The following is a 13,073-nucleotide window of genomic DNA, read 5'->3' on the forward strand; positions in this document are numbered from 1 at the left end:
AATAGGCACATGGCTACAGGCCTGAGCTCTGACGGCTCTGAAGCCTTTCTTTCTTCTTAGAAATGTTTAGTAAAATTTCTTAACCCAAAGTTGAGAACTTAATGTTTCCATAACCCCTATGTTGTCAAAATATTATTACCCTTAAGCCAAGCCGTTTTGGAGCAGCGTGGTGGGTTTAGGCTCCACTTTCCGTTTCGTATAGGGAAGGTCTAGCCCTCTAGTGGGTCAGTAAATATACTGATAATGATGCTTGCACATATTGTTTACCTGTCTTTCTGTTAGATCAAGGGACGCGGCAATCTCGATTCTTCTAGGCCTGCACAGGTACTTGTTGAAATGAAACTCTTTTTCTAATTCCAGCAGTTGTGTGTTCGTGTAGGCGGTTCGTAATCGTCGCGGCAAGCCATTTTCTGAAACCAATACAGATACGTAATTTTAAATAGGTGATTTCATAACATTTTGAATGAATAATATTGAGAAAAGAGTGATTAGGCTTATTTTTTATACCTAGTAGGGTAATAGTAGACGGAACTATATAGCTAACTGTCTCTTTGGACCAGTGGTTATCTAATTGGTGGTAAAATAAAATGGTTTTTGATCACGAGGTCCTAGATGAAACTGAGATTAGCAGCCCGAAGCTGGGAATATGTTATCCATCGATCGCGGTCATTGTCATTAATACGAGTATCTCACAATGACCGATATAGAGCCGAATATTGCCGCTCTAAGCCCATAAAATTCTGACCTGAGCAGGTGTTAAGCCTCTGTGCCCTTAGTTTCTAAAATCTGACTATGTTATCAAAATCTGATAGGGTTGAAAATTACTACTCAGTCAAAGTGCCAATATTTCTATTACTTTGCAAATGATTAAGCGCAGGTGGACTGCAACTTATTTAATACCCAGTTTCATATTAATGTTACAGTATTATATTCCCTGAAGTTTAAATAACAGTGTAGTGGACGGCTCACGGGTGCGCTTTCCTTTAATGTAATAACTTGATCGCATGTCAGAGCACCGCCCTTGACGCCATTGTGTCGAAACAGTTCTTTTTATTTTACCACAAATACGAATTGGAATTCGAAATTCAAATTACAAAAGGGCGGCGAATAATGGGGCGATCGCGTTCGCGTGACGATTCCGCTGGCCCTCGTGTGTATTCGCATTATAATTAGACCATTTCATGTAGCCCTTAACTGGAATGTCATAAAGGTTTTTATCCAATGTGCTCAAATTCGTTTGTTGGGTGGTTCTTGATTGACGTGGCTCTTCAGAACTCGCTCTTGCCATTGGGCAAGGACAGCTGTCAATCAAACGGTAACGCGGCTTCGGGTTTCGCATCGTCGCATTTCTGGGCCCTTTTCAATATCATAGCCCCTATGTAATGTATTAAATTGAGAAAAGTTAATCTTTTGATACCCACATCGTAGATCAATTTGAAAGTTTAAACTCTGAAGTCAACGCTTGTAGGACGTAGGTCGTTAGATACGAGTATGATATAGGTAGGTATATCCGTGCCGTAATTATTCTGGTAGCTGACCGAGGGCTATCGGCTTTCAACTCCAGTTAACTGATAATTTAGTTACCTATGCGGTTAGTTTAACATAGGAATGCTCGGTATATTTACGACCATTTGGGTAAAGTTTCATGTGTTCAAAGCTGAATATAAATTATGGAATCATGTAATGAATTTGACAAAATCTGGCTCGAAGGACCAATAGATTACAGAGATTGTTGTGATTTTGAATACCTAGCTATGGTATTTTTTGACTCTACACAGAAATGTTTGAGGAAAAGTTAGATTTACGCGATGGTTTCTCGAAAATGGGATGCAAGAGGCAAGTTTTTGCTCATAACAGGCTATTATGCGACCTCGAGAGGTGCCGCGTATAATGTTCACATTATGTCCCTGTCCCCACTTACACACTCTGCTTTTCTCGAAGCTATTTTTTTCTCTACTTTACTTATGTAGACTATTATTTTGTGGAAAATCAGTATCTACCTATCTATTCAGGAAACATTCTATTAAACTTATTTATCAATCTTTGTAAATTAAAATTGGCAAAAAATTATTAGCTCTAAATTATAATCTTATTAGATTTAGTAGGCACGTACTCGTAATTTTAAGATTTATTACTTGCTAGCTAAAATCTTAATGTTGTACGTAATGTCCTTAATTAGGTATACTAATCTTTAGGTATCTGCAACTAGAAATAATTGAAAGCTTCTAGTTTTTATACTTAAGATGTAGATAGAGCTATGGTGGAGCATATGTATTAATAACTTATTCGTAACCAAACATTTTGTTTCCGAAATAAAAATGTCCCGGACACACAAAACACATTACAATCATGTTCGTTGTTATTTCCTACAAATCCATTGTTACGTACAACAAGTAGGTAATAAATGGTGTTGGAGTCGCTTGTTTAACCCTCGTACGGCTCCGGGGTACCTCGGGCCGGCGAAAGATTTACTGCGGATTAAGGGTCACTTACATCGCTCAAGTCAACAGTCGCGTTGTCCGCACTTAATTTAATAATATCAGTACCCCTGTTAGATTGAATTATTATGCAGCTACCTGGAATGTGTAGGTCAGTGTAATTTATTTAGGAGATAGGAAAAGGAATCGCAATATATTGCATTGTGTATCTACATGAACATACATATAGCAAATGAACTTTTTCAAATTTCTTAACGCGTACGCTTTAGGATGAGCATCTCATGGGCTGGGCAATTAGTGGGTACCTATGTATTTTAAATTCGTTTTCATAAAACATGTCATACAAGCTTATTTTTAGTTTATTTGACATTATCTACAAGATATAGAATAAATGACTTAGTACTCTGTTTTATATTTTAATTATCCATTAGCTAATTACTTTGCTACTGGTGTATAAAATAAATAATTAAACCTATATTTTAGCTGCAAAAGATATTTATAAAATTCCTTTCACGACAAGTGGTGTAGTTGTAAACAATTTGCGAAGTATACGGGAGCCCCGGGGGCAAGTTTGAATAATTAATCAAGAGCCCGGTAAAGGATTAATGCGGTGGCCAGTTGGCGGTTGGATGCCATTAGAGAACGTTCGATGCCGCCGACTAAATGCTGCGGTCACATTATTTGTGTCGGGTACTCGGGCCACATGGCTAGGGTGCTTGGAAACTGCTTTAATTGATTTTGTACCATTTCTTTACACTGAAAAAGACTTTGTGTTTAATTTAAAAAGAGACCAAGATTTTTAGAATTTCAACTATCATGAGTGTTATTCATAGTTTAGTACATTCGAACTCATATGGGGTCCTTATACAGGAGCTGGTTCTTGCAATGTGGCACGATCCAAAATTCGTATGGGTGGAAACTAATCGGGCATACTTCGACGTTGTGTCACGTCAGTTTTAGCCGTTTCATAATAATAAATTATTAGAGCAACTTATTATTTGGATAATTTAGTTTTTCATAAATCCCTCGGGATCCATGGTTCCCGAGGGATTTATGAAAAACTAAATTCCATGCGGACGAAGTTGTAGGCGTCCGCTAGTGTATAATATTATTTTAGAAGACAATTTAGATAACGAAGAAAACATATTTCATAGTACTTTAAATAATTCTTAACATGAATAGTTTCCACCCATGGAAGTGGATTCCTGCTTCGTGCATGATATAATACTAAACATTTATTTTGTGCGTTACCTACTGCTGTTACAGCAAAACTTGTTCAGGGGGAAGGTTTTGGAAGAAATATTACGTTATGAGGTGTGAAGGCATAAATGTAAAAATTCAATATTTCAAAGGCAAAAAAGTAAATTTTTCCGCAATTTCTTGTCGGTTTCAGTCGTTTAGGGTGCCATGCGAGGGTTAAAATGATGTAAACATTCTGCAAATATTTTATTCACAGCTGTTACCATTAGTATAAATTTAATTTAAGGGCACTGTTTTTTTAAAATGTTACTTATTTTGAAGTTAAATTTAAAGTAGGTAACATAAGATAAAAATAAAAATTTCCAAGGATCCTACCTTTTTAGAGACCTAGTATTAAAACGAAATTATACGGCACTTACTAATGAATTATTATTTAAAAAATTTTTATTTGTCTTAGATATTGATTTGAACGTACTTTACGTACCTAGGTACTTATGACCTGAAACCCGCATCTTATTTCGGAGACATTTTATAGATCCAACCAGTATACACACAGATGCAAAAAAACATTGCCTATCCTAAGAATTCGATACAAAACTATAATGTTGGACCACAGAATACATAGTTGGACAAGCAATTTTCAGTTTTTACTTACCTATAGTGTATACCCTAGTTAAAAACCTTGTGCATGCCACTACATCCAACTATACCTAAGTATAGTTAGTATGCAGTGCCAAACGTAGGTACTATGTATTAAAACTTCTAGTTGTTAAAGTCAAGCTACGAGTAACTCTTGTGACAGAAGCAATCTTGCAGAGTTTTATCTGTTTGTCTGTCACGGTTCAATCGATCATGCTGTGGATTTGTATTTTTCCGATTATCTGTATCGGGGGCCTACTTGACATTCGCATCAATTATAAGCGCGGATTACGAGCGACAGATCCAAGACCGTTCAATTTCATCCGGAGGGGTTCTAGCGTAACACAGCTGTTTGCCAATTGCTTAAGATTGTGGAGAGGTATCTGCAGACTTAATCTTGGTTTTGACTTCTCTATTTTTATTTTCTTTTTACCATTAATGGGAAACTGTTGCAACAGAAAGCTTTCGCGGCCAATAAGCTATTTGAAGAGTCCACTACATGTCCAGGCCTTTCTCCTTTTATGAGAGAGATATGGAGTATAGACCGCCTACGCTACCCCAATGCGGATTGGCGAGCTTAGGGTGATAATCATTGATGTCACTATCAGATGTTAATGATAATGATCAGGACGGCTTATCGTGCTGTCCGAGGCATTGCATAATTTTAGCCACAATTAAAATCACCATTCAATAAGTACACACTGATCACGTGGTCACGATCTGCATGATGTCATGCACATCGTGAGTTTTTCGGATGCCCTGCCGTTAGCGCTGCAGGCGTGTGGACTTATTGTATGGTAAGTGACTAGCATAACACTTGAGGGCTGAGAATTTTACTATACTGAAAGTCTTCTAATAAAGCTCAAATTAATTTATCATTTCAAAACCCGACTCTGGACTCCAGAACCCAGGAATTCCTGATATAGGCTAATCATTAGCATACCTTTCTGACATTCAATTGCATTTAATTTTAAAATGTTACTTATTTTTAGTATAGGTCAGAGGTAAGTCATATAGTTACACTGGCTTTGATAAGATACTTTGGTGTTTAAACAATAGGTATATGGTGAATAAACCTTGGCTGTTTTTTTTGTGGGCTCTTCTCGGATCAAGGCGCGTTTGGAACCCTCGTAACTTTAATTTTAAGTTTTCGACTATTATTACCACCATTAGATTAAATTAAATTATGACATAATCCTGACCTTTCAAAAGTGCTTGTAAACTGAGCCTAATTGAAATAAATGAATTTTGATTTTTTTTTTGTTTTTTTTTGGATAATAATGCAATAATATAATACCAGGGAGCTGGTCTGATGATGGAGTAGAAAGCTGGTCGTGGGAAAGGAAGTCCTAAACGTTCTAAAGTTTCCTACAACGACTAATTGAATAAACTTCCGAGCGTACAAACTAGACGACATTATTTTGCTGTAACATTTCGTTCTACCCTATTATTGCAAAGTTTTGGTGGAAATATAACGAGTATCAAATCCCAAATCCATTTGGCAGATACGGTAGGTTATTAAAAGTTGTCGCGGCAGACGGCAAGTTTTGAGCACTTTGACAGCCCGTCTCGGGGGACCCGCGTTCGATTCCGTCAACGAGGAAATTTCATTAATCCTTTCGGTATTAATGTCTTCGCTTAAACGGATTGCTTTGTTATGTTATTAAAAAACTTTTGTAGGTAGGTAAAGCGAAATTTATGTAGAGTTATTTTAGATAAGTATAGGTAGTAGGTAGGTACAATATTGTATGGGCTACGTAACCTATGTTAGTCGGCTGAAAATGAAAATATAAAGGTAATATTAAACACTAGCAGACGCCCGCGACTTATCCGTCCTTAGACCTCTTTAATCCGGCCCTTACAGTAGTACTTATCTTTGTAAAAATGGAGTAACTTGTTTTTTCAGCACTTCCATTCACTTCTCTGCTCCTATTGATCGCAGCGTGATGAAAAGTTTACTATCCTGTCCAGGAGTATGAAGAATAACTGTACCACGTTTCGTTAAAATCCGTCGAGTAGAGAGTGCATTTTTGGCATCAGTATCGATCACTAATCACCCCCTGATGGTTATTTTGGAAATACATTTCATGTACAGGATTGACTTCTCTACAGATTTATTATAAGTAGGTATAAAGAAGATTGGCAAGCTATTGAATGAACGAATTCCCTAAAAAAGTTAAAGTATGAAATTTAATTTTCCCACTTATAATAAACCAAAAATTATTAACTGAGATACAAGTATATTATAGTTCAGGGTAGATCCGTAGATGTTATAGAAATGCGCGATAAATTTAAAAAACAAATTAAAAATGCTCGACTACCCGTTACGAGATACGACCTTTGCTATCTCTATTAGGGTTGATAATAAAGACTCTTTGGAATATGCAAAACGCTTAAGACTGGCGGTATTTAATTGCCCTTGAAAGGGGCGACAAAAAATAAACGGCGGGATATAAATAACGGTGCACTTTTCATAATCGCAATTGTCGCCGGGAGAATATTTAGTGCGCAGTAAAATCGTCCCGATTGCCGTCCCCGGGGAGGCAAGAAGGTTAATAGTTGCAAGGAGTATTAGGTGTTTATGAGATGCATTTTTATTACTGTTTTTAGTTCGTACTTATGTTACCTGTTTATTGATTTCCACGGTATGTAATGATATGATGAACAAATAACGACAAAATAGATGTGTTAAAAACAACTTAAGAGGAGACTCATGCTCAACAGTGAGCCGAATATGGGTTGTTAATGATGATGGTCACCGATCGTTGCCTGCCTAGACGGGGACTATAAAATAAATCTATTTGAAACGAAGAACGTAGGTAGGTAAATAGGAGGTAACTTTGTTGAAGAAGACAATAATTGGTGATAATTTAATAAAAATAACTCTTGAAAAGACATATTCTAAGTGTAAAAACAACGTTTAAAGGCGTTTTTAAGTATTTTAAAAATTACGTTGCTAATTTTAAAAAGAAGTATTTAAAAAACGCTTTTATTTTGTTTTAAGAGGATACCTTTTTTATTTGAGCAATGAAATAAACAAAGAATCGCTAATAGGAAGCAGAAGCCACAAAGAATCGCGGAAGGCATGGCTCGGGGAAATAAATTTTATTTATCAAATAAAAAGCAGGGTCGTTTTTCACCGCCGCGGGGACATTATCGCTTCTTTTAATTATTATCCAGCCGATATTTTTGCGTTCACTTTGACATCTTTAACTGCTGTAGCAGAAGAATAATCCTTTAATACTTACTTACATTTAATACGAAACTTATATTTTGGTAGATACAAAATTTGACCCTAGGTATTAAATTGATTGATCAAGTTTAGGTATGTATGATCTTGAGCTACTCAAATTCTATAATACTCAAACTCATATATTCACTGTAATTGCTGTACCTAGTCGTTAACTCAAAATTTAAATATGTATCAACCTTCTAAGCCAGAGTTTTTACCATAGACTGCTCATAGTCTGCTATGAGCAGTCTATGGTGAAAGTTCGACAGAAAATTACGGTCGGTACGGTAAGTAAAAAATTAGGTTAGACTGATAAAATGTAAAAAAATAGGTATAGGCACGACAAAAAAGAACTTTCAATAAGTATGTCAATATATAGGTCGTGCTCAGAAAGAAGAGAGAAGAGGGAGCATTTTTAAATAGCTTTTTACTAACTTACTAACTAATACAAAGCACGAAAAGAACAAAGAACTGAGTACACAAATGTAACGTTAAACGTAATTATGTGTATAAAGCAGCAACGTTTTAATTCAGTGGCCGTAGGGCGGTGCGCCCTAGCCACGCGGCCTCGAGGAAATGAAGGAAAAAAGCGGCGGAAACCCCTCTCCCCCGTCCCTTCCCCTCGACTGCTTGTGGCTTTATAAATGGAAATTTATTGTTAAACACTCCGTCAATGCGTTGCTAACTTTTAAGAATTGTTACCTAGTTTTTTTTATAGTATCATCGTAATCTTTAGCATGCCATGAAATTTAGCATGAGAACCGTGATAGCCCAGTGGATATGACCTCTACCTCCGATTTCGGAGGGCGTGGGTTCGAATCCGGTCCGGGGCATCAAAAATTTTTCAGTTGTGTGCATTTTAAGAAATTAAATATCACGTATCTCAAACGGTGAAGGAAAAACATCGTAAGGAAACCTGCACACCGGAGAATTTTCTTAATTCTCTGCGTGTGTGAAGTCTGCCAATCCGCATTGGGCCAGCGTGGTGAACTAATCGCCTAACCCCTTTAGCATATCTTTATCCTACTACAGCCAGGTTTCCTAAAGGAGAAGAGATATGGAACTTAGACCCACGATGCTGCTTCAGGTTGGCAGGTTTAGGGTGATGATTGATTGATTTACCGGGACCGACGGTTTAACGTACTCTCTGAAGCAAGGGGATGTAACACAACCAACTCCCAAATTCCGGGCTGAGAATCTTAAACGAAAGAAAAGAAAAGCTAAAAAGCTGAATTTGGCTATATATTTCATAGCCCGTAATTCGAACACATGGGCTAAATACCGTACCAACGAAGCAGTTATCAAACGTAATAATAATCATTCATCATCATCATCAAAGTCTACATTGAAGTACACTTGTTTAAAATGTAACCCCTTTTTTTGACCGATTTTATAGAATTTGGTTATTCTTTAAACGTATTTTTGGCGAATTGTTGTCCTTGCTAAACCGGCTTGGTAGACGACTGAAATTGTTTCGAATTAAATAAAACTGAGCTGCTACATTTTGGACTAACGTTTGCAACTTATGCTCTCTAATTCATAAAAAATAGGTATAGGACAACGATTAATCTCTAAGTTTGATAATTAAAAAAGCACCTAATTAATTAATTAACTCGCAATCGTACACAGTCAGTTCCTAACTGAACTCCTTCAAAACTAAAGTCCATAAAATTCCCTCAAACTGTAAAAGCTGGTCGCCTTCCCTACGATTGAAAAGCGCGAGGGTGCGCGCTCTTGAGATAGGGCACTTACTGTAAAAGTTAAGGCTAATTGCCCTTAAGACATATTTTTAATTTCATTGCCCGCTCTTTCTTTCTTAGTGTTTTGAGTTTACTAATTCGTAGGGTAGCGTATAATTGCCGTTTCTACAAGATAAGGTCGCCATTTTAAATGTCAAACGATTTTTTATGGTTAGGTTATATTTTTTAAACAAAAATAGAATAACAAATGCCAAGCACATTACATTTTACATAAAATTTTACTTAATAAAAAGCTTATGTATTCTAGGAATACGAACTTTTACGAAGCATTATAACGAAATAGGAATACGAGGTACCTACTAAGCGAAGAGATTGAAATATCGTAGGGTTTTAGTCGAGTCATCAGGCACACGTACCTAACGAACCCTAGGATGTAACCAGGGCAGCCTTCTAAAGCCTTTTTACCGTGTACCTATGTGCAACCTCGCGAGGCTCTATTATGAGCAACATGATGTTTCATCAATCGTTTGAATAAGAAATATAGGTACCTATATAGAAACCTACCTACATATTTAACAAACTAATTAAGTATTATATTAAATAAACTATAGCTAATTTTCCTTATGTAATTTTTTCGTATACCAATCTTGTGGTAACTATAATCGTAACTAATGCGCGTTCGTCTGAACCGCAAGATGTTTTTTGTTGGTCATGACGCTTCGTAATTCCCATGAGTCGGTACGAAGCACGTGGCACAGAGCATGGCCAGTAGCCGCCGTCGCTTTTGTGTTCTGCCACACAACTATTCATTCTGTCATTTCATTTTCATAAATGAATCATTCTTCATTTGTATCCGGGCCGGATTGTGATGTTGTTTCTTTGCCGCTGACCTGACCACCGCGGGGGTTGCGGCTTGACTGATGGTATTATAATCGCTTATTTTTATTTTTCATTCTTATCACAACTATTGTGACTAGTTGCGTGCTAGCCAGTAGCTGGTAGCTTAGAAAAAAGAGTATTTTTTAGCCCACTTAAAAAAAAGGAGGAAGTTTTCAATTCGTCTGTATGTTTTTTATTTTTCCTGTATCCAAATACAAGTTTTTGAATTTGGTGATGTGTTGTGATTTCATTATAAATAAAAAATATTATTTCAAATGCTTATTGAATTTTATTGAATTTTAATTTATATATTAGAATAGAAAGATTGCATTTTTTTTATAGCTTGTAACAAAGTCAATAAAAAAAACCAACTAAAATAACCAACCAATCCAAAAAAGTTATCCAACAGTTAAGCTTCCTAAGGGTTTTTTATGATCGAAGCTTTCCACTATAAAAAGTATTACTTAACCTTAATTTTACTTTTAAACTTTCGTAAATATTTTTGTTATACACCATCAGAAGTGATTGTAATTAAGAATCATGCCTGGCGGTAAAAAATTATGCAGTCTATGGTAGAATGTGTTTACCTATTCACTCTTGACTTGAAGATACTCCTAATGGTGGTAGGGAAACGAAAACTGACAGGGCATTCCGTATGGAACCGTTTAGTACGTTTCCAAGGGACATCGACTACATGGCAGTGCAAATCTCTGCGATGTTTCTCTATCCTATGATAGAAAGGTGAAGGCGGAAAGAGATCAAACCCAGAAGTTTGGCGGAAGTCATATTAATCACTACGTACCCATCTTGAGAAAATAAGACGGTTGTTTTTGAAATTAAGAAAATATAGTTACAATTTCGGTTAAGATTTGTCTTAAACGACGTTGTATCCAGCGGGCGTGCCATAGTCAACTGTCAGTCAGTCAACTGTCAATAGATGTCGTTGACAGTGCTGATGAATGAGGTCGACCGTTATGCGCGCGCAGTGCCACGTCATTAGCTCCATTCAAGACGGAGATTAAAAGAAACAATCCGACCACTGTCGGGCACGACCAAACGGAAGTCTATACATGCGTTGGTATGCGACGTTTTGACTTTTATCTATTCTTATTCTTTTATTTTTGTCTTTCTCTATTGTCGATTTACAATTTGTGTGAAATAACCGTGAGCGTTTGACCTTTCCGCGCATTCTGTAAAGTTTTTTTTTTTATTTTACAGTAACAAATGTTGCAATTGCAAAAAATACAGTTTTCACAAATTCCACGGGAACCATCACTTTTTCAGAGATTAAAAAGTAGTTTATGCATATCTTTATTCCAAATTTTCACAAGTTGGTTTAAGTAGTTACGGCATAAAGGAGTTGACAAACATTCAGCCATAATACCCACACACACAATTTTCCACATTATTTATGTATCACTGTAGGTATTTGTAAAATCAATTAAAAGGCTCTGTCAGCGAATAAGTACTCTATCTTTCTACAATTAGAAAGAATTAGATTACCGAGAAGTAGACGTGTATTTAGGACGTGGTATACTCAGCAGTTCTTTTAAAAATATTACTTTTACGATTTTTAATTTCTATTTTCTAGATTTTCACAATTATTCACAATTTAACGTTCATGTTACTCTATCATGTTGCAGAAGAAAGCAAATCTTATCGCTTTCAGGATTTTTAAAAAAAATTAAATTCGTTTGTTTCAAGTTCCTAGTTGACAAGTAGGTACTTTTATAACAACAAGTTTGGATTGTACTTTGTAGGTTCTATCGATCATTAGTTCGAAAGCAGGTTCTGCTGAGAAAGAAAATCAGCAGGTTTCTTTCTTCTTCTCTTTTTAAATAAATCATTGTTCAATTATTATTAATTAAATCTGCTTCTACTGTGAAAGTAATTAGTACCTAGTACTATCTACACTTAATACTTGTATGGATTAAATATCAATATTTTTAATTTCTTATAAGTATAACTAAAATTACACAGGTGCTTTCTTTTAGAATTAAGACTTCTTATTTCCAGAATTTTGAAGACGGTGGGTGCCAACATTTTTTTCTTGAAGTGAATACCTATTGTGTTCCATTTTTATCTTATTGTAACACCGTGTCACCACGAATGTACCTACACATCAAATACATTTTGATGTTTTGTTCCAGAACTTTATTTCTGTCTGTCATAGTCAGGGAGGTGTCGATAGACGTCTATCACTGTGGGACTTCCAAGTAATTTTGGAACACCGAAATTGACTTATGTGTATAAAACGAGGAGTTTTATGGACTTATCGCGTTTCTTTTGCTATTTGATTTTATTAATTACTAACCGACGCCCCGCGGTTTTACCCGCGTAGCTCCCGTTTCTGTGAGATTACAAGGATAAAATATAGCCTATAACACTCACAAAATAAGTAGCTTACTAGTGGTTAAAATAGTAGTAGTTAAAACAATTTTCAAAATCGGTTTAGTAGATACAGAGATTACTATACCCCCAATATGAGGGACGTCCAATATTCAGCATGACGCCCCTGTAACCATGGTTTTAATCCACGTGATGTAAGAAATTTGGAATTCTGTTCTAGATGGTTTTCCATCTAAGATTAAGATTAAGATTTTGATGTTTCATCAGCTAAAATGGCTGCCTCTACTGGTGACAGATGTCGAACGCGTATATGCAGCCTGTATTCTTGCCACCATTCTACGTGGGCATGATTTGCACGGTCATTAGGATACGTTAGTTTAAATTCCCTATTGTAGGTATACTTTCTCAATGAAAAAAAAAAACTAAAATTAAAAAGAACAGTTCAAAGTTCTGGTAACGTCGTAGCTATTTTTTTTTCTTTTTTTTTTACTCTTTACAAGTTAGCCCTTGACTACATTGTCATCTGATGGTAAGTGATGATGCAGTCTAAGATGCAAGCAGGCTAACTTGTTAGGAGTTAGGATGAAAATCCACACCCCTTTTCAGTTTCTACACGACATCGTACTGGAACGCTAA

At 36.2% G+C, this 13,073-nt stretch overlaps 1 protein-coding gene across 1 annotated transcript in view; it reads right to left on the bottom strand.

Annotated features, from left to right (window-relative positions):
- LOC112057771 (homeotic protein proboscipedia) overlaps positions 1–13,073 on the bottom strand; it is a 69,245-nt gene that overhangs the window by 2,879 nt on the left and 53,293 nt on the right. Inside the window, exon 3 of the mRNA XM_024098314.2 lies at positions 268–410. Within this exon, the coding sequence (XP_023954082.1) occupies positions 268–410 (143 nt within the window). The remainder of the gene's footprint in view (positions 1–267; positions 411–13,073) is intronic.

Source organism: Bicyclus anynana, chromosome 10 (genome assembly GCF_947172395.1).
Source record: "Bicyclus anynana chromosome 10, ilBicAnyn1.1, whole genome shotgun sequence".
Lineage (NCBI taxonomy): Eukaryota > Metazoa > Arthropoda > Insecta > Lepidoptera > Nymphalidae > Bicyclus > Bicyclus anynana.